This window comes from Erinaceus europaeus, chromosome 5 (assembly GCF_950295315.1).
Source record: "Erinaceus europaeus chromosome 5, mEriEur2.1, whole genome shotgun sequence".
In the NCBI taxonomy this organism is placed as follows: domain Eukaryota; kingdom Metazoa; phylum Chordata; class Mammalia; order Eulipotyphla; family Erinaceidae; genus Erinaceus; species Erinaceus europaeus.
The window spans coordinates 38,319,426-38,345,664 of record NC_080166.1 but is presented as its reverse complement, the minus strand read 5'-3'; the positions used below and the strand labels follow the sequence as shown (position 1 = coordinate 38,345,664).

Genomic DNA, 26,239 nt, shown 5'->3' with positions numbered 1-26,239 from the left:
AGGGGGGCAGGTGGCACACCTGGTTGAGTGCACATATTACAGTGAACAAGGACCCAGGTTCAAGCCCCCAGTCCCCACCTGCAAGGGGAAAGCTATACAAGTGGTGAGACAGTGCTGCAGGTGTCTCTCCCTATCTCTCCTCCTCTCAATTTCTGGCTGTCTCTATTCAATGAATAAAGATTAAAAAAATTTTAAAAAAAAGGAACACTGACAAAACCATAGAATAAGAGGGGTACAACTCCACACAATTCCCACCACCAGAACTCCATATCCCATCCCCTCCCTTGATAGCTTTCCTATTCTTTAACTGGGTCCTGGGAGTATGGACCCAAGGTCATTGTGGGTTGCAGAAGGTGGAAGGTCTGGCTTCTGTAATTGCTTCCCCGCTGAACATGGGCGTTGATAGGTTGTACCATACTCCCAGCCTGTTAGGCAACTTTTTAAAGAGTAATGAAATCTTTCATTTAACAGATAAACAAACCAACCAACAAAGAAAAATAAGCAGCCAAAGAAATAGCTCAACTAACTGGCAGAACACAAGACCTGTATGCATGCTGGTGTACATGCCATGGAACAGTGAGCTTGACTTCCTATCGTGAAAAATCAAAATATTAAATTTTTATTTATGTTGATAGGACAGAGAAGTTGAGGAGGGAAGAGTAGAGAGGAAGACACCTGCAGCAGTGCTTCACCATTTGCGAAGCTTCGCCCCTGTAGGTGGATACCAAAGGCTTGAATCTGGGTCTTGGCACCTGATATGTGCAATCAGGTGTGCCACAACCCAGCCTCTATAAAAACAAGTACTATGGCCAGGGGTAGATAGCAAAATGGTTATGTAAACAGGCTGTCATGCCTGAGGCTCCAGGTTCAATCCCCCACACTACCATAAGCCAGAGCTAAGCAGTGAAGCAATTACAGAAGCCAGACCTTCCACCTTCTGCATCCCACAATGACCTTGAGAAGAGGAAAGCTACCAGGGGATGGGACGGGACGGGATATGGAGTTCTGGTGGTGGGAATTCTGTGGAGTTGTACCCCTCTTATCCTATAGTTTTGTTAATGTCTCCCTTTTTAAATAAAAAAAAGTACTATTTGGCCTACAAATCTGAAATAAAGGCTCAGAAATCAAGAGTTAAGATTTAGTAACAGAAATTAATATGCCTACCATATTAAAAAAAAAGAGAAGGAAAATTAGCACCTGACTTTTTTTGAATTATTTTTTGAATATTTATTTATTCCCTTTTGTTGCCCTTGTTTTATTGTTGTAGTTGTTGGATAGGACAGAGAGAAATGGGGAGAGGAGGGGAAGACGGGAAGAGAAAGACAGACACCTGCAGACCTGCTTCACCATGTGTGCTTAACCCGCTGCACTACCACCCGACTGCCCTGAGTTTTTGTTTTTACATATCCCAAGACTAGCATTGCACTACTTAAGTGGCCCCAACAGTACCAATTTATTATTATCATAATCATTATTTACCAAGTGCTCAGTTCTGCCTCTTGTAGGTGCTAAAGACTGAACATGGAGCTTCAAGCAAATTTTGAAATTTCAAGGAAATTTTGAAAAGAAAAACAAAAATTAACCAATGAACTCTGGTGATATTTTATTTAGAAAATATAGATACCACTGAAGTCACAAGTTTTTCATTTTCATTTAATTTTTTTCTTGTAAATGTCATTCATTAGATCTAAAATGGATAACTGAAGTATGTACAATCTGAACACAAAATAAATATAAAACACTGAAAACAGTAGTTATCCATTGATTTATTTTGCATTCCCATGGTTCATCTTTTGATTCATTTTTCTGTGCCTTTTATAAACTCTTTTCTTTCTTGCACTCAAATCCACCTTTGGCTCTGGTTTTACCCACTGTATTTCTATTGGTTTTTCTTCAGCTGGAGTATCAAAAACATCTGCAGTAGGATCGTGTGGAAGAATAGTCTTTGGTTCTTTCTTTCTCAGTTTCTGCACATCCTTCACTTGCTGTTTTTCTCTGTATTTTGCAGCTGTGATGGATCTTACAATACGCCGTTGCTAGAGAAAAAAGACAAGATACTTTTGCTTTGCCCTGTATCATTTCAAAAGGGGTACTGCCCAAGACCACAGTCAAATCCAGTTTGAAAGTTAACAGAAAAATAATTAATTGAATTATTTAGGCCCAAAAGTTCTGGCATTTCAAAGAGAACTTAACGGGGGTCAGGCAGTGAGTGGTGCACCGGGTTAAACACACATAGTATGAAGCTCGAGGACCCGCACAAGGATCTTGGTTAGTGCTCTTGGCTCCCCACCTGCAGGGAGGGGGGAGGTCACTTCATAAATGGTAAAACAAAGCTACAGTTGTCTCTCAGTCTCTCTCCCTCACCCCTCTTAATGCTTGTATGTCCTAGCCAAAAAAAAAAGAATTTAACAAAAAGAGCTTACCATGTTTGGTGACTGATAGTGAGGATTTTCATATAAAGTTGGTCCTCCAAAACTTCCCTGGAAAATCTTTATGAGATTTAATACAAAACGAGGTCCTATTTCTACAAGAGCAGCATCTTCTTCAATGATCTTTAATAAAAAGAAATAAATTTAGTTTGAGTAAGATACACTTTTCCAAAAATAATGGTTATCACCTCTTTCTCACAATGCATAAATTGAAAACTAATTCAATTTTAAAACCTGCAACACTTTAACATCTCATGGGGAGATTCCTTAGACATTTTAAAAACATTTTTCCTGGGAGTCGGGCTGTAGCGCAGCGGGTTAAGCGCAGGTGGCGCAAAGCACAAGGACCGGCATAAGGATCCCGGTTCGAACCCCGGCTCCCCACCTGCAGGGGAGTCGCTTCACAGGCGGTGAAGCAGGTCTGCAGGTGTCTATCTTTTTCTCCTCCTCTCTGTCTTCCCCTCCTCTCTCCATTTCTCTCTGTCCTATCCAACAACGACAACAACAATAATAACTACAACAATAAAACAAGGGCAACAAAAGGGAATAAATAAATAAAATAAATATTTTATAAAAGTTTTAAAAAAAGTTGTTTTTTTTAAAAAAATTTTTTTTTTCTTATATTTGACAGGACAGAGAGAAATTTGAGAAGGGAGGGGGAGACAGGCAGGAAAAGAGTCACCTGCAGCACTGATCAACAAACTGCTCCTGAAGCTTCCCCCCTACAGGTGGGGACCAGGGGCTTGAACCTGGGTCCTTTAAGCATGGTAAGAGGTGCATTCAACCAGGTGTGCCACCACCCGGCCTGAGACCTTTGAAATTTAAATCACTCCTAAATTGTTTTCATAAATCTAATTCCTTTCCCCCCATTTTTTAATTTGTGACTAATAGTTACAAGTAAGATTACAATGCATAGTCCCACACATAAACTAATTCTATCTTAAATGTCTTATGTAAAAGAATACATGATCAAATGTATTTTATTTTTTAATACTTATTTATTCCCTTCTGTTGCCCTTGTTTTATTGTTGCAGTTATTGACGTTGTCGTTGGATAGGACAGAAAGAAATGGAGAGGGGGGGGAAGACAGGGGGAGAAAAAGAGACACCTGCAGACCTGCGTCACAGCTTGTGAAGTGACTAGCCTGCAGGGGGAGAGGCGGGGGCATTAACTGGGATCCTTATGCTGGTCCTTGTGCTTTGCGCCATGTGCGCTTAACCTACTGTGCCCGACTCCCAGTCAAATGTTTTTTAACAACTATTAATTGAGGGAAATTTGGAACTCCTAAGGTTTAAGCTTCCTTCAATGTGGTAGGAGCTTGAGCTTGGGTCATACACATGGCAAACCAGCACATTTACCCTGTGATTTATTTCCCTAACACTATTCTTTGCATTTTCTGTGTCTACAAGTATTATGCATTCTATTAATTTCAAAATAGAGGTAAAAACTAATTAAAGTTTACCTGAAAGTTACGAAACCATATCCTATTATCCAAAATGGTGAAAGTAAACACATGGTCCACAAATGGTTGGCTTTTGGGATGATACCTTGGTGTGCTAAAGATCTACTTAGAAAAAAAAAAAAAGCTGAAAAAAGGCAATTTCTAATACATCACTAAAAATTCTTCTAGAGAAAAATGCTATTTACCTGAATTAAGAGTTCTTTTAATAAGGCATAATGTGGCAATTCATCAAAAGCCTACAAAAACAAAGTAAACTATAATTTGATAATAGCAAAAGTCTCTTAAAATTTTTAAATGATGATTTTTAAATTATCTTTATTGGATAGAGACAGCCAGAAACGGAGAGGGAAGGGGGAGATTGAGAGGAAGAGAGACAGAGAGACCTGCAGCACTGCTTCACCACTCGTGGTGACTTGAACCCGGGTCCTTGCCCATTGTAACATGTGCATTCAACTAGGTGTGTCACCACACAGCCCCTCTAAAGTTATTTTAAACTGAATTTTACAATTATGTTCACTAAAATGCAAAACAAAGAGGGTAAAATTATTAAGGCTTATATTCAAAAAACTTACAGGGTCAAAAGACAAAAGGGGTCGAGAACCTTTTAAACAGTTTCCAGTCATCTTAAGTTCAGCTAGGGTATGAACTAGAAAAATTACAACAATAACAAAAAGTTATAACTTTGGCACAAATATTCCAAAAGATTTTTAGCTTCATAAAAAACAACAACAAAAACCACACACACACACACACAAATAAACCAAGTCAACTTACTATTTTGAACAAGGAATTTAGCAGATGGTCCATGAGGTGAATTTGAAAGCCTGGGGGGGGGGGGGTGTGTGTGTTATTTTCAACAAGTTAGAATTTATTTGGTAATAAACATCAGCTATCTGTTCGTAGTTAAAACACACCATCACCTATTCACATTATAAATTTGATTTCAAATTTTGAAGTCAAGTAATTTTATTTTCTGCTTTGGTCTTCAAAATTACTGAAAGAAATCTAGGTAAGAAAAAAAAAATATATATATACTACAATTACATAGTAAATCTCACTTAATTTATTTTCTTACCACATATAGAGATCTTGTTTCTTCTTTGCTTCAAAATAGACACATTTATTACAGTTTTTCATTTCACAAACCTAAACAGAACAAAGTACCCAAGAAAGAAATTACAAGAACATACTAATGCAGATTAAAATCAGTTTAATATTTGATTCCTCAAAAAAAGAGAGAGATGCACTTGGTAATGAACTACAAAAGTCTCAGCCTAAGTAAAATATTCAGAGAGAAGCATTAGTAATTCCTCTGAAGTATTCTACCCAAAGTAAGTTAGATGCTTAATCAGTTTAACTGACCTCACTTACTAATGGGAACATTTTTGACCAGGGTTCCAAGTACAAAGACTGAGATCAGATGCCCAAGGGCTAACACACATTACAATTTGCCTCACCAGACTCAGGAAAATACAACCCTTTTAGAACTAGACATTTTTCATAGTAGGCATTTTGATTTATAACTTATCTAAGATCTTGCATTGTTATGGTACTTACAAATTAATGAAGTAACTCCTAGCTACTTGAGATTTTAAAAACAACTTAAAATATTCTTAGGTTCAAATCTTTTGTTTCTTACTAGTTTTATCTTTCATTTTTTTACCAGAGCACTGTTCAGCTCTGGCTTGTGCAGAAGATTGAACCTGGGACTTTGGAGCCTCAGGCATTAGAGTATATTTGCATAACCATTATACTATTTACACTCCGCCCGAATAAATCTTTCTGATCTCAGGTACTAGATATCCACTATTATTTTTCTTACCTTCACTGAAGAACATATTTATGCAGAGGAGGACCTAGTGGCGGATGTATTGTCATGTGGAAAACTAGGAAATGATATGCATATAAACTACTGTATTTTACTATCAACTGAAAACCATTAATCCCCCAATAAAGAAATTTTTAAAAAAGAACTTATTTATATCCTATCTCTCCCAATTAACAAAAGCTCCAATGACAGGACATTATTTTTAATTAATTAATTAATTTATGAGAAAGGAGGAAAGAACCAGACATCACTCTGGTACATGTGCTGGCGGGGATTGAACTCAGGACCTCATGCTTGAGTCCGATGCTTTATCCACTGTGCTACCTCCCAGACCACAGTATTATTTTTTACCAGAGCACTACTCAGCTCTGATTTACGTGATGTTGAAGATTCAACCTGGGGCATTAAAGTCTTAGCATAACCATTGTATCTCCCAAACCTACTACTACTACTTTGCTAAACAGTTCCCCTGGTAGACAGAATTTTTTGTTGTTTTTGTTGCCTCCAGGGTTATCACTGGGGCTTGGTGCCTGCACTACAAATCTACTGCTTCTGGAGGCCATTTTTTTCAATTTTTTTTTTTTGATAGGATAGATAAATTGAAAGGTAAGCGAGACAGAAGCAGCACTGCTTCTCCACTTGTGAGGCTTTCCCCTTGCAAGTGGGGACTGAGGCTCAAACATACGTTCCTGTGCATTGTAACATGTCCACTCAACCAAGTGCATTACCATCTAACCTCTACAATGTGTATTTAAAAAAAAAAAATATATATATATATATATATATATATATGAATGATATGTTGATTTGTTCCATAAGTACAAACTATGAATTTAGCTCTGTACTAGATATGGAAAGCATAATTATATGTAGCCCTTTCCAGATTTCAGTGTTTGAGACAAGCCACAATATAAAAATGACTAAGAAATAATACATATTGAAGTACTAAACAGTGAGTATTAAATACCTAATGTAGATTGTTGGATAAATAAAATACGTGAGTTTCTTTTACAAAACAATTTAACTCATGGAATAACTTGTTTTGTAAATAAGCTATCTTTAGTGTCTCAAAATACTTCTAAATACTGTCCCCAGATTCTTAATTTGAATGAGTTCTATAATTACCTCATTAATCACAAATAACTTGTCTTTGCGGTCCATTTTAGTATCTAGGAAAAAGGAGAAAAAGTAAACTAAATATTTCAAATCACACATTTGATTTAAAAAAATTATTATACTGAGCACTGCTCAACTCTGGCTTATGGTGGTTTGGGGATTGAACCTGGGATCTCTGTTGCATTAGGCATAAAAGTATTTCTGTGTAACCATTATGCCCTTAAACCAGCTAATTTCTAGAAAACATTTAGATAAATGTTCTATAATTTTTATTTCTCAAAATTCATAAACTATAATGAGTAGCAGTCACAATCAATTTGCATTCTTTTTTTAAAGGTTTACTTTAAAGTTGAGATTTATTTTCTTTATTAAAGACAGAGAACTTGAAGTGAGGGAACCAGAGTATGACTTCAGTCTATTAATGGCAAGAGATCAAACTAAGGACTTTATGTGCCCCAACTTTAAGTTGCTTTAAATCCTATAACTGCTATTCAACAAAAACAGTTGTTTTTTTCTTTACTTTCTGCAGAGAGCAATAAATGACACCTGTGAATCATTTAGGAAAAATTAGTTTATGTACATTTGAGAGTATGCCATTCCTGTACTTTCAGGAAATGATGTAATCATAGCAACAAAAACAATAAAATATCTAGGAATAAACCATACCAAAGAAGTGAAAGACTTATATGCTGAAAATTATGAGTCTCTATTCAAGGAAACTGAAAAAGACATAAAGAAGTGGAAAGATAGTCTCTGGTCATGGGGTACAAGAATTTACATCATCAGAATGAATATACTACCCAGGGCCATCTACAAATTTAATGCTATCCCCATCAAGATACCAACCACATTTTTTAGGAGAGTAGAACAAAAGCTACAAATGTTTATCTGGAACCAGAAAAGACCTAGAATTGCCAAAACTATCTTGAGAAGAAAGAACAGAACTGGAGGCAGATCTCAAATGGTATTATAGGGCCATTGTCATCAAAACTACCTGGTACTGGAACATGAATAGACACACCGGCCACTGGAATAGAATTAAGAGTCTGGAAGTAAGCCCCCACACCTGTGGACATCTAATCTTTGACAAAGGTGCCTAGACTATTAAATGGGGAAAGCACAGTCTCTTCAACAAATGGTATTGGAAACATTGGATTGAAACATGCAGAAGAATGAAACTGAAGCACTATATTACACCAAACACAAAAGTAAATTCTAAGTTGATATAAGGACTTGGATGTTTTACCAGAAACTATCACATACTTAGAAGAAAATATTGGCAGGAAATGATGTAATCATAATATATTATCTGTTTAAGGAGATGAAAATATTCAATGAGTTCTGGTAAGAATTTCTAACAAATTATAACTGGAAAATCTTTGGGTCTGAAACTAATACTTTAGGGAGTCAGCGCAGCGGGTTAAGGATCCCAGTTTGAGCCCCCCGCTCCCCACCTGCAGGGAAGTCGCTTCACCCAGCAGGTCTATAGGTGTCTATCTTCCCCTCCTCTCTCCATTTCTCTCTGTCCTATCCAACAACGACATCAACAATAACTACAACAATAAAACAACAAGGGCAATAAAAGGGAATAAAAATAAATAAATAAACCTTCAAATGTCAATACATTTGGAGTTCTTTAGTGACAAGGATGAATAAAGTGGGATTTGAAGTGGAAATTTATACAGGAAAGTGCTCAACTTGTAGAGCAAAGGACTTCCATGCTCAAAGCTCTGGTTTGCTCCTTGGTGCTGCATGTGCCAGAGTAGTGATCTGGCTTTCCTCTCATGTGAAATTCTCTATCTCATATGGAATAAATCTCTTAAAAATTAGGTGAAAATACATAAATAAACCAAGTCTATAAATATATTTGATATAATACTGTATAAACTCAAGATATAAAATTAGTCTTCTGATACACTTAAGTGCAGTACTATAACTGTAATTTTCAAGTTATTAGATATGAAGGCACCTGCTTTTGAATGAGGCATCAACATTCTCAAGTCTTGCATCAAATGTCTTGTTCTGAAATTTATTCCTCTGGAAGAAAAGATGAGAATCCGTTCCTTGTTTTTCCACTTTCCCTAAAAAAAGAAAGAAAGAAAATGGATGAAAGACTTTTTTGTTGGATGAAAGATTTTTAAATCTCAGTGAAACTATCTTGTCTGCTTGAGAGAAAGCTTCCAGGTAGCAAGTCAAGCAACAGTAACCATTTTACTTCAGCCTCTCAGCAAAACATAATGACAAGGCTGAGATCCAGAAATAATTCACCCAGGCTTGCTTCCTTGAGTTTCCTTCCATTTTTCCACTTCCTTCTCCTGACTCTTAAAGAGTCATTCTTTTTATTATTTTTCATTTATTTACTTATTTATATTAGTGATTTACAAAATTACACGGGTATAATTCCACACCATTCCCACCAATAGAGTTCTGTGTCCCCATTCTGTCTATTGGGAACTGCAGTGATTCTCCCAAGGTCACAGATAAGGGTTGACTATTCCATCTATAAAACTCTATCTATATCTATTCTTTTCCCACTTTATCTATGATCCTGCTTTCTCTTTCATTTCACAGCTACACTATTACTACTTCCAAAAGTCTTTTTTTCCCTTCCCTCTTCTCTTTCTGGGTACTGATGGAATTGGGTTTCTAGTCATCTTCCTCCCCCCATTTTAGTATTTATTATTACTTACTGCATAGAGAAGTGAGAAATTGAGGGGGAAGGGGGAAATAGAAAGGTAACTCCATCCATCCCCTTAATAAGATTCTATTTATTTATGTATTAATTTTTTGGATAGATCAGAGAAGGATAAACACCCACAGAACTGGGGATCAGGAGGTTCAATGGAGTCCTTGTCCACTGTAAAGTAAGTGCTCTACTCTACTGGGTGTGCCATTGCCTGGGCCCCTAAAGAGTCTTTCTTAGCACTCTTTTTATTCTCTCTAGGGCAGATTTCTCTAAATTATTCCCATTGATTTAACAGTCAATGCTACAGAAAGTTTAAGGAAATCTCCTTAACTCAGTCTTAGATGAAACAGAGGTCTTTTTGCTATTTCCCTGATGACCACTGTCATTTCCATCCCCAGGCTTGGAATCCCCCATATAATAAGCAATGCTAATTACTATCAATGAACTCATATCTTACCTATTTACAGGGCTCTCATAACCTGGTATGAACTGCCAATCTTCCAAAAGGTCAGACTTCCCAGACTGGAGATTCTTTAACAGATATGGCCAACTATGAATACCTTTTTTTAAGTACTGCTCTAATCACACCTTTAACCTCCCAAGGTTTTCTAAACCAAGTCCACAGTGGCACTTAAGTGGATTCAAAAAGCTTTAATTATGGATTTTAAACTACTTCATTATCATGACTGGGTTGTTGGAAAAGCCATGACATGTATTTTTTTTTAAATTTTATTAGAAAGGTCAGGGAGAGAGAGAGTGGGAAGAAGGGAGGGAGAGGGGAGAGGGGAGAGGGAGAGAGGACCAGAGATACCACTCTGGTACATGTGCTGGCAGGAATCAAATTCAGGACCTCATGCTTCAGAGTCTTATGCTTTATCTACTGTGCCACCTCCTGAACCACCCATGAAGTATTTTTCTTCCTTCCTTCCTCCCCCCCTTTAAAAAATTATTTATTTATTTATTTATTTATTCATGAAGATAGAAAGAGAAAGAACCAGACATCATGCTGGTACATGTGCTACTAGGGATTGAACTCAGGACCTCATACTTGAGAATCCAATGCTTTTTCCACCGTACCACCACGTTCTGCCCCATGACATATTTTTCTATGCAATATTTTTACCATACTATTGTTCCTAATCAACCCTACATTTTAATTAGTCTAGCTCTCTATTTTTAGTTTTTCATAATTTCCAACATTTTGACCAATTTCCTTCACAGTTTTGGAATATTAAGATTCAGGGTGGGGGAGATAGCATAATGGTTATACAAAGAGACTCATGCCTGAAGCCCCCACCTGCGGGGGAGTGAGCAGATAAAGTAATTCTATAGGAATCTCTCTCTCCCTATCTTCCCCTTCTCTTTTAATTTCACTCTGCTACAACCCAATAAATAACATAAATTAAAAGATTTTTAAAATTAAGTTTAATAAAATTAAGTTTAAAAGATCTAAAGACTGGCCATGTGACAAAAACAACTTGAAGTCAACATTTCCCCAGTAAAGTGATACTGATACTAGAAAAAGGAAAAAAAGTACAGAAGAATAAATATACGCATTTTCAAACTCACCCTCCCAATAAAAAGATTTAAAGACCTAACCAAACACAACTAAGCCAGTTGCAAAGACTGCAGCCTCTTGGGGTCGGTGGTGACACAACCAGTTAAACATGTACTAGGCGCAAAGACCTGCACAAGGATCTGGGTTCCAGCCCCTGGCTTGCTTCTCCACCTACTGGGGGAACTTTGGCAAGTCTGCAGGTGTCTATGTTTCTCCCTCCCTCCGTCCCTCCCCATCTCTCTCAATTTCTCTGTCCCTTCCAATTAAAAAAAAAAAAAAAAAAAAAAAAAAGTCTGCATCTTCTTTAAGGACTGCAAAACAAACTTCAGGATGCCTGTCATGCAAAAGCTCACTAGAGCAGAGTGTATAAAGCTAATTTCTGGAAGAAATACTCAGCGAAAAATAACATTAAGAAAAACTAATGGCCCCCACCTTCTGCACCCCATAAAGATCTTTGGTCTATACTCCCAGAGAGACACCTGCAGCCCTGCTTCACCGCTCATTAAGTCCTTGCCCCCCCCCCACCCCCCGCCACAGGTGGGGACCAGGGGTTTCAATCTGGGTTCTTAAACTCTGTACTGTGAGCACTTAATTAGGTGCGCCACCGTCTGGCCCCTTGGTGGTGGGAAGTGTATGGAATTGGACCCCTCTTATCCCATAATCTTGTCGAGCCTTATTAAATCACTAATAAAAAAAAAAAAAAAAAAAACTAATGCCCACCTCCCTCACCCTCTAAATGGATTAAACAAGAACAGCGGAACTCGGAACAAGTCAAACCCCCTTATCTGTTAGGGGGCGTGAAACCGCGGGCAGTATTAGATACACATTTACTCCAAAACCTCCGAGTCCGAGCTAAGTCCTTCCAGTTCTTGTTGCTGAGCCAGATGCCTCCATGACAATGGCCTCATGTTTAATAGTTAGATGTCAGTGTCTTAGCGAGTCTAGCCTAGAGAGCAGAGACGAAGGCCCGGGGTAACTCGAAAGTCAGTAGAGGGACCTGGCGAGGGTACACCCGCTTGAGCTCATGTGTTAAAATGACCCGAGTTCAAACTCCAGTCCCCGTCTAGGTGTATGGGGGCTGGGGGACAGCTTTATGCGTGCTGAAGCAGCGATGCAGGAATCTCTCCTCAAATATGTCCCTATCCTATAAATTAATAGGTAAGTAGAAAAAGTAAAAAATAGAAAGGAAATCAGCAGGACAGCAGACAAGTAGGAAGCCCCAGGAAAAGCGTGCTGAGCAGCAGCCCCAAGCTCAAGCCCTACCTTGCAAACGGGGCCTGGGATACGGTCTCTGTCTTCTTCCTCCTCCACTTGTGCTTCGTCGGGCCGCTTTTTTGGAGCTTTGGCATCTTTTTCGGTTTTCTTCCGCTTCTTCACCTGAATAGCCAAATCTCCACACCGCTTTCTCTTGGTCGGCGCCATCTCACTTCACGACCACGCTCTCGGCCTTCCTTCCGGCTCCAACGCTCGCTCCGCCTTCTGATCTCTATGGTACGGTTCGCGCGGCTTTCTGATTGGCCTCCGCATTCTGTGCCGTATCCCTTGGGCTTTGCGCTCGCCTCTCTAGGCCTCATCTAGCTCTATGGTTGACGGTGGCCGACGTCTGAAGAGTGGCGGGAGTAACCTCTTTTCCTACCCTGTTTTGTGGTAACTGCGGCTCTCTTTCCCAGTCATCTGGCTGGGGAGGGCGCTTAGGCAACCGAACTCCACCGCAAAGGTAGGGTTCCGCTTCCCTGGATCCCAGGACCAGTAAATTCTTGCCTCCAGCAGCAGCTAGTGAACCTGTATGGCAAGGGGACCGCTGCACCCCATCTTCTGTTGTGTTTGAGGCGAGGATGGTGGCGTGGGGCAGCTCAAAACACTGTGACACAGACAGCCCTAGTTTGGCGTGACGAAAGTCACCCCAAATAGAAAAACTACTTTTATTTTTTTTTAATCTTTATTTATTGGATAGAGACAGCCAGAAATTAAGAGGAAATAGCGTGGTAGAGAGACACCTGCAACACTGCTTCACCACTCGCAAATCTTTCCCCTGCAGGTGAGGACCGGGGGCTCGTACCTGGGTCCTTGCTCATTGTAACATGTGCACTCAACGAGGTGCGCCACACTTTGTTAGTTGCCTCTTTCCTTATGCCAGTCCTTGCGCTTTCCAACCTGCTGCGCTACCACCCGACTCCAGTTGCCTCTTTCCACATTCACAAATATCCTTATGTATTTTATTTTTTTTTACCAGAACACTGTTCAGTTCTGGCATATGGTGGTGTGAGGGATTGAACCTGGATGTTGGATACTCAGGCATGAGAGTCTGTTTGCATAACCATCTACCCTCCGCCCCAAATATCCTTGTGTTAATGACCCCTTAACTAAAGTCCAGGAAGCCATTTAGAAGTAATTTCTCTCCAAAGTTACACTCCACCTGGGTGGAGGTTGAGGTGCTGGGGAGTCTTAGAGTCAATTTTAATTAGATTTTTTTTTAATTATATGCATTTATTTATTTTGGATAAAGATAGAGAAATCGAAGGAGAAGGGGGAGATAAGGAGAAAGACAGAGACACCTGTAGACCTGCGTCAGCATTCCCGAAGCTTCCCTCCTACAAATGGGGAGCTTGAATACAGGTCCCTGCACATTTGTAGCATAACTGCTCAACCAGAGTTTAAAAAATTGGGGCTGGGGATGAGGCAGTGGTGCATCTGGTTATGCACACACACTATAGTGCACAAGAACCAGGTTCAACCCCCTGCTTTCCCACTTGCAGAGGAAAAGTTTTCACTAGTAGTGAAGCAAGGCTGAAGGTGTCTCTGTCTCTTTCCCTCTCTACCTCTCCCGCACCTCTCAATTCCTGTCTCTATTCATTAATAAATAAAAAATATAGGAAAAAATAAAAAGTGTATTTTTTTTTTTAAACTAAATGTTCAGCTCTGGCTGGGGATTGAACCTGGTGCCTTGGCGCCTCAGGCATGAAAGTTTTTGCATAACAATATCCTGTCTCTCCAGCTGTTCTCTGCAGGAACAGGAGCATCCTTTGAAGTCTGATGCAAGGTGGACCATGCCTCTCATAACCACACAGGCTGAAGAGGAGAATGATTACAGCTTAGTGGCCAGCCTTGATAATGTCAGGAATTTCTCTACCATCCTCAAGGCTATTCATTTCCGAGAACATGCCACGTGTTTCGCAACTAAAAATGGTATCAAGGTTACAGTGGAAAATGCAAAGTGTGTGCAAGCAAATGCTTTTATTCAGGTATGGAATGTAACACCTTTAAGCTTACGGTATATGATATTCACTGCCCAGTTTGATTAACTACAAAAGGTTTTTGTTTTTGTTTTCCAAAGTTTTTATTTTATGTTATTTTATTTTATTAATGAGAAAGATAGGAGGAGAGAGAGAAAGAACCAGATATCAGTCTGGTACATGTGCTGTCAGGGATTGAACTTGAGACTTCATGCTTGAGAGTCCAGTGCTTTATCCACTGTGCCATCTCCCAGATCACTATTCTGAAAGTTTTAGTACACATCATTTAGAGAATAAGATGCCCAATATTTGAATTCCTTTTTTTCTCTTAACAAATTCCTCACCAATTTTGTCTGGTTTTAGATTTTATTATTCACTGAGTTTTTTTAATTAAAAAAAAATTTTTTTAAGTAGAGATAGAAGACAATCATTAAGAAAGTGAAAGAGGATGTGAGGGCAATCCGGCTGTGACATCTGTCACCCCATTGATCGCCAGGGTTGATTTGGCTGATCTGGCCAGCTAGGCAGTTGTCCCCTTCCTCACCGCTCCATGTGTGTCCCTCCCAACTGTGCACTTGGTCGAAGAGGATGGCCTTCCCTGAATACAGACCAGTATTCAGTCGAGGGTAGCTGTGCTCCCCTGCTAGAACCTCCAAACAAGCTCTCAAGAAAGTGAAAGAGACCATACCAGGGACTGGAAGATGGCACACCTAGTTGACATGCACGTTACCATGTTCAAAGGACCAGGTTCAACCCCTCATCCCCACCTGTAGGGGATGGAACTTTACTAGTGGTGAAGTGGTGCTACAGGTGTCTCTTTCTCCCTTTCTACCTACACTTCCCCTCTCTGTCCCATCAAATTAAATAAATAAATGAAATTTTAAAAGGGGGAGAAACAATGAGACCATAGCACCAAAGCTTTCTTCAATGTGGTAGGAGCAAGGTTAGAACCTGGGTCATGCACATGGCAAAGCAACCCACTATCCAAATGTGTTATTTTACTAGTCTTCCAATTCTGTTTTATGGACATAAAGGTTAATGGTAACAATATCTAAAATGTTTTTTTTAATATTTCTTTTTTTTTTTTTTGCCTCCAGGCTTATCACTGGGGCTCAGTGCCTGCACTATAAATCCACTGCACCTGGAGGCTATTTTTTTTTCCATTTTTGTTTATTGTTGTTATTGTTCTTTTTGCTGTCTCTGTTATTGGATAGAACAGAGAAACATCGAAAGACATGGGGAAGACGGGGAGAGAAAGATAGACATCTGCAGACCTGTTTCACCACTTGTGAAGCGACCCCCCCCCCCTGCAGGTAGGGATCCAAGGGCTTGAACTGGGATCCTTAGGATGGTCCTTGCGCTTTGCTCCATGTGCACTGCACTACCGCCCGACTCCCTCAAAAATGTTTTAGATATCAATCAGTACCCTTATGGTAATCAATAATGAGTTTTTTAATAGGACTATGCAACAGTTTAAAAACATGTAAAGTGAAGTCTGGAAACCCTGTACATTGAGCTTCATTCCTGAATAAGTACAACTGCATTTTCATGTTTACTCTTTTTTTTTTCCATAGGCTGGAATATTTCAAGAATTTAAAGTTCAGGAAGAGTCCGTTACTTTTCGAATTAATTTAACTGTCCTTTTGGATTGTTTATCTATTTTTGGATCAAGTCCTATGCCAGGTGAACCATTTTATTATAACAACATAAAAACATTCTACAGACTGGCCAGAAATACAGGAAGAACTACTAGAATTTAAGTGATATAAACATTTCTTCAGAAAATTGAATTTTGGAGGCTGGGCAGTGGCACACCCAGTTGAGCACCACATATTACCATGCACAAGGATCTGTGTTTGGGCCCCAACCCCCACATCATCTCATGAGGTGAAGCAGATATCCAGGTGTCTGTCTTTCTCTTCTCCTTTCTGTCTCCCCCTCCCCTCTGAATTTTTCTCTGTCCTGTCAAATAAAACAGGAAAAAAAGAGAGGAGGAATGGCTTCCAGATGAGTGGGTTCATTGTGCCAGCACCAAGCCACAGTGATAGCTCTGGTGGCGATAGAATGAATCAAGGAATGAGAGAGAGAGAGAAAGGCTTTTTCATTTGTCACAGTCATGAATTCTGATTATTAATATTAGAGTGTGTGCCTATTTCTGTGCTTCTTTTTCATATCTGCGAAAGAGTTTTTACATTTGTCTTTTCCCCTTTTTTGGTCAATGAGGCTTCACCACTCAGAGCTGATTTTTTTCAGATAGAAAGAGACAGACAGAGAGAAAGACACCATAGCACCATAGGTAGCATCTGGGCTTGAACTTGGGTCATACACACAACAAAGTAGGCGCACTACCCAGGTAAGCCATTTGCCAGTCCCATTTGTTTTTTGTTTGTTTGTGTGTTTAATCTGCAAAGGTTTGGGGGTTTTAAATTTGAACTAAACTAAAAAGACTTAATGTGTCATAAATGTCTTTAACATAGTAATTTTTTTTTCTCTAGGTATGCCCAAGGTTAGAGTTTTTGCAGAAAAATGGAACCCTGTTCTAATTCCTAGTTTTCTGTGTTCAAAGTTTGCTTTGAGCCCTGCTTATGAATTATGTTTTTTCCCTCAAAATACTTTGTTACTATGGATATAAAAATATAACATAAATTGAAACACACACACACACATATACATACACACATACATATGTACCCTAGAAAGAAATCTGGAGACTTCAGGGAAATAGTTGAATTTTCTAGAAAACTTGCTGACAGTTTCACTATTAGTAATTATACATTTCTCCCCCCGCCCCTTTTTTTTGCTTCCAGGGTTATCACTGGGGCTCGGTGCCTGCATTACAAATCCATTGCTCCTGGAGGCCATCTTTCCCATTTGTGTTGCCCTTATTGCTGTTATCATTGCTGGATAGGACAGAGAGAAATTGAGAGAGAAGGGGAAGATGGGAAGAGAAAGATAGACACCTGTATACCTGCTTCACTGCTCGTGAAGCGACCACCCTGCAGGTAGGGAGTTGGGGGCTTGAACCTAGATCCTTCCGTGGGTCCTTGCGCTTCACGCCATGTGTGCTTAACCTGCAGTGCTACCTCTGTGCCCCCTTAATTATACATTTTCTTTTCTTTTTTTTTAATATTTATTTATTAATTTTCCCTTTTTGTTGCCCTTGTTTTATTGTTGTTGTTATTGATGTCTTCGTTGTTGGATAGAACAGAGAGAAATGGAAAGAGGAGGGGAAGACAGAGGGGGAGAGAAAGACAGACACCTGCAGACCTGCTTCACCGCCTGTGAAGCGATTTCCCTGCAGGTGGGGAGCTGGGGGCTTGAACCATAATCCTTAAGCCGGTCACTTGTGCTTTGCGCCTCCTGTGCTTAACCCCTGTGCTACCGCCCAACTCCCAATTATACATTTTCTGGTGCAGTGTTACCCAGCTGATAGTTTTTGGTTTTTTTGTCACCATGTTTATTACCACTGCTCCTGGAACCCCCCTTTTTTTTTCTTATTTTTTCTGTCATGGGGGTGAGAAACAGAAAGAAAGACAGGGAGGGAGAGATAGAAAAGGAGGGATACTTGCAAACCATATTCCACTGTTCATGAAGCTTTCTTTCTTCAGGTAGGGACTGGGGCTTGAACTCGGGTCTGTGTTCATGGTAACATGCTTTCTCTACTGGTATACCACCACTCAGTTCACCAGCTGATTCTTTTTTTAAGATAATTTAGTTTAATGTGAGAGAGAAATGAGAGAGAAAGACTAGAGCACTTCTCAGCTCTGGCTTATGGTAGGTTCTGGGACCTCAGAGTCTTGGACATGGAAGCCTTTTGCATAAACAGTGTGCTGTCTCCCCAGCCTTCCAACTGATTTTTCTTTTTTTTGTCTTTTTTTTTTCTCCATTTTATTGGACGTGACTGAGAAATTGAGAAAGGAGGGAGAGAAAGAGAGACACCTGCAGACCTGCTTCACCACTTGTGAAGTTTCCCCCCATATCTGGGGACTTTCCAGCTGATTTTTCATAACAGCATCTGCCTTCCCCCATTCCCCACTGACTCTCCACCCAGTAAGGGAAAGGAGTTTGGATGTCCTGCCACAGTCCCTCTATTCTCTAATGGATTAACTGTCCCTTTTCTCCTAATTTTGCCTTAAAGTTTGAGAAAATATAAATACTGTCTTCTAGTAGAAATGTTTGAAGGGTTGTAAAGAACAAAGTAGGGGACCAGGTTGTGGTACACCTTGTTAAGTGTACACATTACAGTGCACAGGGCTTAGGTTCAAGGCCCCAGGCCCCACCTGCAGGGGGAAAGTATCATGAGCAGTGATGCAGTGCTGCAGGTATCTCTCCCTCTCCCATTCCCCTCTAAATTTCTCCATCCTAGTAAACAAAGAATAAATTGGCATATTCAGACAGTGACACCAGTTCAAAACTAAAATTGAACCTTCAAAACAGCATACCTATTTTGTAGGATTCTTTTGTAATGGTCCATAATAGTTTTTTTTTTTTTTTTTTTAATAATTGCCTCCAGGGTTACCTCTGGGGTGTAGTGCGGCACTACAAATCCACTGCTCCTGGTGGTCATTTTTTTCCCCCATTTTATTTGATAGGAGAAAAATTGAGAGGGGAGGGAGAAAGACACCTGGAAAGCTGGGTGGTATCTCAGTGGGTTAAGCACACATGGTGCAAAGCCCAAGGACTAGCTTAAAGATCCTGGTTTGAGTCCCTGGCTCCCCACCTGCAGGAAGGTCACCTCACAGGCGATGAAGCAGGTCTGCAGGTGTCTGTCTTTCCCTCCTCTCTCAATTTCTCTCTGTCCGATCCAACAACAAGGGCAACACAAATGGGAAAAGTGGCCTCCAGGAGCTGTGGATTTGTAGTACAGGCACTGAGTTCCAGTGATAACCCTGGAGGCAAAGAAAGAAAGAGACAGACAGACATTTGCAGACCTTTTTCACAGCGAAACATTCCCTCTGTAGGTAGAGGAGAGGGGGACTGAACCTAGATCTTTGCGCAGTGGCCCTTGCGCATAGTAAGTACCGTGTGCACTTAACTGGGTGCACCACTGCCTTACCCCAAGTTCATGTAGATTCTTTATCCTGAGTTTATATATAGTCAATAAGACATTTTTATTTATTGTTTATTGGATAGAGGCAGAAATCAAGAGGGGAAAAGGAGAAAAAAATCCTGCAAGACTGCTTCACTGCTCATGAAGCTTTCCCCCTATAGGTGGGCACCAGGGACTTGAACTCAGGTCCTTGTATATGGTAACTCAACTTGATGCACCACTGTCCAGCCCCTAGTAAGATTTTTTTTTTTTAAATCCCCCTTTGGCAAGTTAAAAATTACTTCAGGGATGTTGGGGCTCACTTGGAGTGACTCCAGCCAGGAAGGTAAGCTTACCGATTCTCCCTCTTCGGCTCTAAGGGGCCCAGAGATCAGAAAGGAGACACCGGGGGGAATTCTGGTATGAACACTCGTTTATTGGATGTGGGTTTGGGTTAAAATAGAAGGCTAAACAAAGAACAGTTTTCACATACGTCAGAATTCACAGGTTTCTTTGAGGTCAGCATGCCCCTATGGTAGGGGGCTGGTATGATAAGAGTTGATAAAGATCAAAACAATTAGTCTCCTGTTGCAGGCATTTAATTATCCAAAGGCATTTGAGAGAAGAATAGGGGTTGAACCAGTAAGGTGAGATAGAGAAGGAAGAACAAGGCTTGATGTAAATTAAGGACATCAAAGGGCACCAGGAAATAAGATTTTGGGGGCTTTTCACTTGTCTGGTGTTAGGATTGTATGACAGGATGTGTTCTTTCTTTGTGATCAAAAGGTGAAGTGGAATGTGTGAACTTTGAATGAGTGAATCCTAAAGCAGGCAACCATTTGGCTGACAGCAGGGGGAGCTAAGTGAGAGAGGGTGTGGGTTTTCTTGTGAGCTGTGAGTCTAACAAAGGAAAACTGAGTCTGGAAGACTTTTCCTCTTGGCTCATCTCTATGAGAGAGGCTAACAAGGGGGTGTCTTTCCAGACCTCCATCCAAGGATGGGGGGAGTTTTCCCTAAGCTCTACCAAGCTTTCACATAGTCCTACACAGGGAGTTTACATTTTATTCTGCTTCTCTCTCTCTCTTTTTTTTTTTTCTTTATTGGGGGATTAATGGTTTGTAGTCAACAATAAAGTACAGTAGTTGGTATATGTGGTGGTTCTCAATTTTCTTACAGCTGTTGTTGAAATTGTCTACATACAGCTATCATCAGGAAAGATATGATTCCTTCTTATATGTATACTAGTAAGCGGTAGAATATTCTTGAGAAGAAACTGAACTGAGACCTATAAAACTAAGCACAAAGTATGATTTATTCACATTGCAGGGATTTTAACTGCACTTCGGATGTGCTACCAAGGTTATGGTTACCCTTTGATGCTATTTCTGGAAGAAGGAGGAGTCGTAACCGTGTGTAAAATCAATACTCAAGAGCCTGAAGAGACTCTGGATTTTGATTTCTGCAGCACCAATGTTACTAATAAAATTATTCTCCAGTCAGAGGGGCTCCGTGAGGCATTTTCTGAATTGGATATGACAAGTGAGGTCCTACAAATCACTATGTCTCCCGACAAGCCTTATTTCAGGTATTTGAAAGCAGTGCAATTATAGTTGATGTAGTCTCCCCTACTTCCCTACTTATACATTTGCTTAGCTAGGGAAATTTTATCCAAGGCCCCAAAAGATTTAGAACTGTAGGATTTCACTCTTATACTTTTACAAATCAAGTCAAAGAAACTTAAGACCTAGGAAAATTAGCTTATTACTTAAAGCTTCATAGTAGGCAGTATTGGTCTATAGATAAGTAGTCTAGTATCATAATAAACTAAGTGTCTTTCATTGCACTACTAGGTGGTGGGTCAGATTATATCTTTTTTTTGTTTGTTTTGTTTTTGTTTGTTTTTTTTACCAGAGCACTGCTCAGCTCTGGTTTATGGTAGTACAAGGGATTGAACCTGGGACTTCAGAGCCTCAGGCATGAGAGTTTCTTTGCATAAACATTATGCTATCTACCTCCACCCCAGATTATATCTTTTTAAATTTTATTAGTGATTTATAAAATTATGAGATAATAGGTATAATTTCACACCGTTCCTACCAGTAGAGTTCTGTATCCCCATTCCCTCCACTGGAAACTGTGATACTTCCAAGGTCACAGATAAAGGTTGACTATTATTTCTATAACTATCTATATATAGGATCAGATTATATCTAGAGGAAGATCTGTTTAAATTTTAGAAAAGTTTTTATATAGTATCTCTTTTCTTTCAAGTTAATACGAAATGCAAAAGAAATTCAACACTTTTTAATACATGGTTCATTTAAACAGTTACTGTGTTTTTGGCTACATTATGAAGCACCTCAGACAGGTAGGGATAACTTAAAATAAGACAGGGCAGTTTTCTTTTTGTTGTTGTTGTTTGTTTTTCCTCTATAATTTATTAGTGATTTAATAATGATTTAGAAGACTGTAGGATAAGAGAGGTTCAATTCCATACAATTCCCATCATTTCCATTGGAAGCATCTCTGTTCTTTAATTCCTCTGGAAGTATGGACCAAATTCTTTATGGGGTGCAGAAGATGGGAGGTCTCGCTTATATAACTGTTTTTTTTTTTGTTGTTGTTGAACAGGGACATTGGCGAGTCAATCCATACCTCCATCCAGACAGAATAATTTTCAACAATATGTCAAAAACTGTTTGTATATCACTACTGCTTGTAATTGTATTGACCAAACAAATTACAAACTGGTAATTTTTTTTTGAGGGAGTGCTATTCATTTCTCAGGCATTAAACTCAAAAAGCATTTTGCATTGAACTGAATGTATTATTAACCTTATGCCAGGTCATTGCCCCCTTCTTTCATTAACTATTTATATTTAAATTTCTTTATTGGGCCCCCCTTACCATAATTTATTGGGGCCTCCTTAATATGACTTATTGGGGTCCTTTTAACATGATTTCTTCAAGCTCCATCCAAGATGGGCTAAAAACAGTGAAATCACCATTTTTAATAGTTGAGTAGTATTCCATTGTGGGAGGTCTCTTTGTTTGGGTGGTGGTTTCTTTTGCTGTACAGAACCTTTTTAATTTGATGTAGTCTCATTGGTATATATATTTTTTAGTTTCTTTTATAATTGGATTCGTTTCACTGAAGATGCCTTTAAATGTAGATGGAAAAGAGTTCTGCCATTATTTTCCTCTAAGTTCTGATAGTTTCTGGACTAACATCCAAGTCCTTGATCCACTTAGAATTTGCTTTTGTGTTTGGTGAAATACAGTGGTTCAGTTTCATTCTTCTGCATGTTTCAACCCATTTTTTTCCAACACCACTTGTTGAAGAGACGTTTCTTTCCCCATTTAATAGTCTGGGCACCTTTGTTAAAGATTAGATGTCCATAGGTGTAGGGGCTTACTTCTGGGCTCTCAGTTCTATTCCCCTGGTCGGTGTGTCTATTCATGTTCCAGTACCAAGCAGTTTTGATGACAACGGCCATATAATACAATTTGAGATCTGGGAATGTGATGCCTCCAGTTCTGTTCTTTCTTCTCAAGATTGTTTTGGCAATTCTAGGTCATTTCTAGTTCCAGATAAACATTTGTAGCTTTTGTTATATTCTCTAAAAAAATGTGGTTGGGATCTTGATGGGGATAGCATTAAATTTGTAGATGGCTCTGGGTAGTATATTCATTTTGATGATGCTAATTCTTCCAACCCTGAACAGGGAATATCTTTCCACTTCTTTGTGTCTTTTCCTTGAATAGTGACTCATAATGTTCAGCATATAAGTAAGTCTTATACTTCTTTAGTTAGTTATTCCTAGATATTGTTTTTGTTGCTATAGTAAAAGGAATTGATTTCTGGATTTCTTCTTCTGCTACCTTAGTGTTTATATATAGGAATGCCACTGACTTTTTTTGTAGCCTGACATCTTATTATATTCAAACTGACAATTTTCTTTTCAGGGTTATAGTCAATTTAGAGAGGGAGTTTAAATGTTCCCTTTTGAAATGTTTCAAAATATTAAGAAGTTAAATAGCAAAATGCATATGGACTGAAAGGTTTAAGTTGTTCTATTAATATCAACTTGAGAAGAACTGCAAAGCTTTTGACATTAAGCAGCTTAAAACTTAGATGCAAAGTATATATAATTATTAGAATTGGAAGTTGCAGCTTCTTTTTTCTGGATGTTAAATTCGAGGTGCTTGTACAATCTGGGAGATGGTATAGTACATAAATCACCAGAATGAATTAAGGATGTTTCATTTGGACCCCATTGTTGGACCAATGAACAAATAACTTGTACATTTTAAACTTTGCTTAATTTACTTATTATTGGGGAGTTGGGCGGTAGCGCAACGGGTTAAGTGCATGTGGCACAAAGCGCAAGGACTGGCATAAGGATCCTGGTTTGAGCCTCCGGCTCCCCACCAGCAGGGGAGTTGCTTCACAAGTGGTAAAGCAGGTCTGCAGGTGTCTTTCTCTCCCCCCTGTGTCTTCCCCTCCTCTCTCCATTTCTCTCTGTCCTAACAACAGCGATGACATCAATAACAACAATAATAACTACAACAACAATAACGACAAGGGCAACAAAAAGGAAAATAAATAAATATTAAAATTTTAATTTATTATTTGATAGAGATAGAGAAAAATTGAGAGGGGAGGTAGAGAGTGAGAGAGACAGATACCTGTAGCCCTACTTTTCCACTCATGAAGTTTTCCCCCTGCAGGAAAACTTGAGCTTGAGCCTGGGTCCTGTGCACTGTAGTGTGTGTGCTTAACCAGGTGTGCCACTGCCTGGCTCCTAAATTATAAATTTTTCTATTACAGGTTATCAACTTTTGGAAATGCAGGAAGTTCTCACCTTGACTACCCAAAAGATTCTGATTTAATGGAATCATTTCAGTGTAATCAGACCCAAGTCAACAGGTAAACTCTTAAATGTTGAGTTTGCTTTTAGTCGTCTAGGTATGAGTAAATGCCAAATTTCTATCAAGTACATTTTTTTAAATTTCCATATTTTTATAACATTTTTCTTTATCATTTTGGATATAGCATCGATTTACATTATTAAAAGATTTTAGGAGTCTATAGTGGATGTAATGTGAAACTATACCCCTATAAGAGTCAGTTTGGTTATTATGCAAGTAGATAACATCTTTTGTGTGAACAGTAGAGCTGTTGCTTTAGTTGGAGATTTGGGTTTATAATAGACATTTAAAAATCGAAAATTGGAACAAAGATTTGATTTCCATTTACTGCTTGGAGTACTTGTCTCATTTTTTTTTTCTCTTGACTCAGAGTTATCAATACTACTTTAAATGTGTGCAAATAACAGCTCTTTTTTTAAAAAAAAAAAAAAAAACTCTTCTACAGATACAAGATTTCCTTACTGAAGCCCTCCACAAAGGCATTAGTCCTGTCTTGCAAGGTGTCTATTCGAACAGACAACCGAGGATTCCTTTCATTACAGTATATGATTAGAAATGAAGATGGACAAGTATGCTTTGTGGAATATTACTGCTGCCCTGATGAAGAAGTTCCTGAATCCGAGTCTTAACTATGACAGTTCACTGTGATATTGATGTATTTATCCATGTAGGACAAGTCTCTTTTCTATTTATAGTACCCCCCACAACAATTCTTTATGGACTTTATACAGGGAAGAAGTATGGGAGAGATAAGGACAAGGTCCCTGACCTTGACAGTAGTTATGCACTTTGTAATATGTTTTCTTTTAGTTGCAGATTACCCATTTTTAGATTCTTCTCTCATTCTACTCTAGAATCTGTGAAATCATTATGAGCCAACATAGATAAATTATACATTGTATATAAGTAGGATATTTTAAGAATCTAAAATTTTACTGTTTGATAAAGTCAAAGATCAAATGTTCTATTTATTTACCAATAGAAAAGTCAGCAGCCTGGAAAATAAATATTTTCCCATTTTCAAAATTTTTCAGTGCTGTAAGTACTTATTAGATACTGCCTATGTGTCTGTGAGAGTTTCTCAACCAAACTAAGGTGTAGAAAACCAGTTAATTGATTTTGTACTTTCTCAAGTAATTTTTTAATAAATATTTTATGTGGCATGTTTTCTAGTTGAAAAATACAACTATGCACCACTTATGCACCACTGCTGCACTATCACCCCAGCCCTTTGCATTAAGTTATATCATGCTAAGTTTTCCCAGTGTAGTTTCTTAAAGATATTTCACAGGGTGGAGGGTAGATAGTATAATGGTTATGAAACAGACTCTCATGCCTGAGGCTCCAAAGTCCCAGATCCAGTCCCCCACACTACCATCAGGCAGAACTGAACAGTGCTCTGGTTAAAAAAATAAAAACAAAATAAGATATTTCAAAAAAACGTGAAAGAAGAAGAAGAAAAAAAATATATATATATATATATAATTAGGGCCAACAAAGATGACAAAGTATTTTGCCAAATACTTATGTAAGACCATAAGTACTACTCACTGTCCCCACCAATTTCATAAAGCACTTTAATATCAAAAGTTCCCCAGGAGAGGGAGGGACAGATATACTAGTGCACACTTTGCACAAGGATCCAGGTTGGAGCCCCTGGTCACCACATAGGAGCACCATGCCAAGGGAAAGTCATGAGCAGTGAAGCAGTATTATAATATCTCTCTTCCTTAATCCCTCTTTGTATTTCCATTTTTTTTTATTCCACCAGGAACAGTAGCATTTTATAGGCAGGAAACCCCAGCAAAGCACCAACAGCAACAAAACAAAATCTCAGAAAGTGAATAGTAAGTTTATACTGACGATAAAGAAAAGCTAGAAGTATTAACAGATTCCAGATGCAAAAATGGTATTATACCAAATTTTATTTTGCAATGTTATACTTTGAGATTGTTTTATTAACTAT

General features: G+C 38.9%; 2 protein-coding genes across 2 annotated transcripts; one reads left to right on the top strand and one right to left on the bottom strand.

The window, feature by feature from the left end:
• Positions 1-1,578: 1,578 nt before the first annotated feature.
• BRIX1 (biogenesis of ribosomes BRX1) lies at positions 1,579-12,557 on the bottom strand. Its single transcript, XM_007530903.2, has 10 exons — positions 12,343-12,557; positions 8,805-8,916; positions 6,845-6,888; positions 4,967-5,037; positions 4,666-4,715; positions 4,464-4,537; positions 4,077-4,127; positions 3,892-3,993; positions 2,424-2,552; positions 1,579-2,036 (listed from the first exon to the last, which is right to left on the bottom strand). Exons 1-10 carry the CDS (start codon positions 12,499-12,501, stop codon positions 1,767-1,769), a joined length of 1,062 nt encoding a protein of 353 aa, XP_007530965.1. The 5' UTR covers positions 12,502-12,557; the 3' UTR covers positions 1,579-1,766.
• Positions 12,558-12,656: 99 nt separating this feature from the next.
• RAD1 (RAD1 checkpoint DNA exonuclease) lies at positions 12,657-25,432 on the top strand. The gene is made up of 6 exons (XM_007530902.3): positions 12,657-12,796; positions 14,075-14,321; positions 15,887-15,995; positions 20,668-20,926; positions 24,173-24,271; positions 24,719-25,432. The coding sequence occupies exons 2-6, from the start codon at positions 14,127-14,129 to the stop codon at positions 24,900-24,902; spliced, it is 846 nt and encodes a 281-aa protein (XP_007530964.1). The 5' UTR covers positions 12,657-12,796; positions 14,075-14,126; the 3' UTR covers positions 24,903-25,432.
• The last annotated feature ends 807 nt before the right edge of the window (positions 25,433-26,239 follow it).

What these genes read in the sequence shown, in the direction of transcription:
- BRIX1 (XM_007530903.2), bottom strand. Translation starts at nt 12,501, where the DNA reads ATGGCGCCGACCAAGAGAAAGCGGTGTGGAGATTTGGCTATTCAGGTG. An exon ending in GATGCCTCATTCAAAAGCAG is followed by an intron (nt 6,889 to 8,804) that starts GTGCCTTCATAT and finishes CCTTTTTCCTAG; the next exon opens with ATACTAAAATGGACCGCAAA. An exon ending in TAAAAGAACTCTTAATTCAG is followed by an intron (nt 3,994 to 4,076) that starts GTAAATAGCATT and finishes TTTTCTAAGTAG; the next exon opens with ATCTTTAGCACACCAAGGTA.
- RAD1 (XM_007530902.3), top strand. Translation starts at nt 14,127, where the DNA reads ATGCCTCTCATAACCACACAGGCTGAAGAGGAGAATGATTACAGCTTA. An exon ending in AAGCAAATGCTTTTATTCAG is followed by an intron (nt 14,322 to 15,886) that starts GTATGGAATGTA and finishes TTTTTTCCATAG; the next exon opens with GCTGGAATATTTCAAGAATT. An exon ending in AATCAGACCCAAGTCAACAG is followed by an intron (nt 24,272 to 24,718) that starts GTAAACTCTTAA and finishes ACTCTTCTACAG; the next exon opens with ATACAAGATTTCCTTACTGA.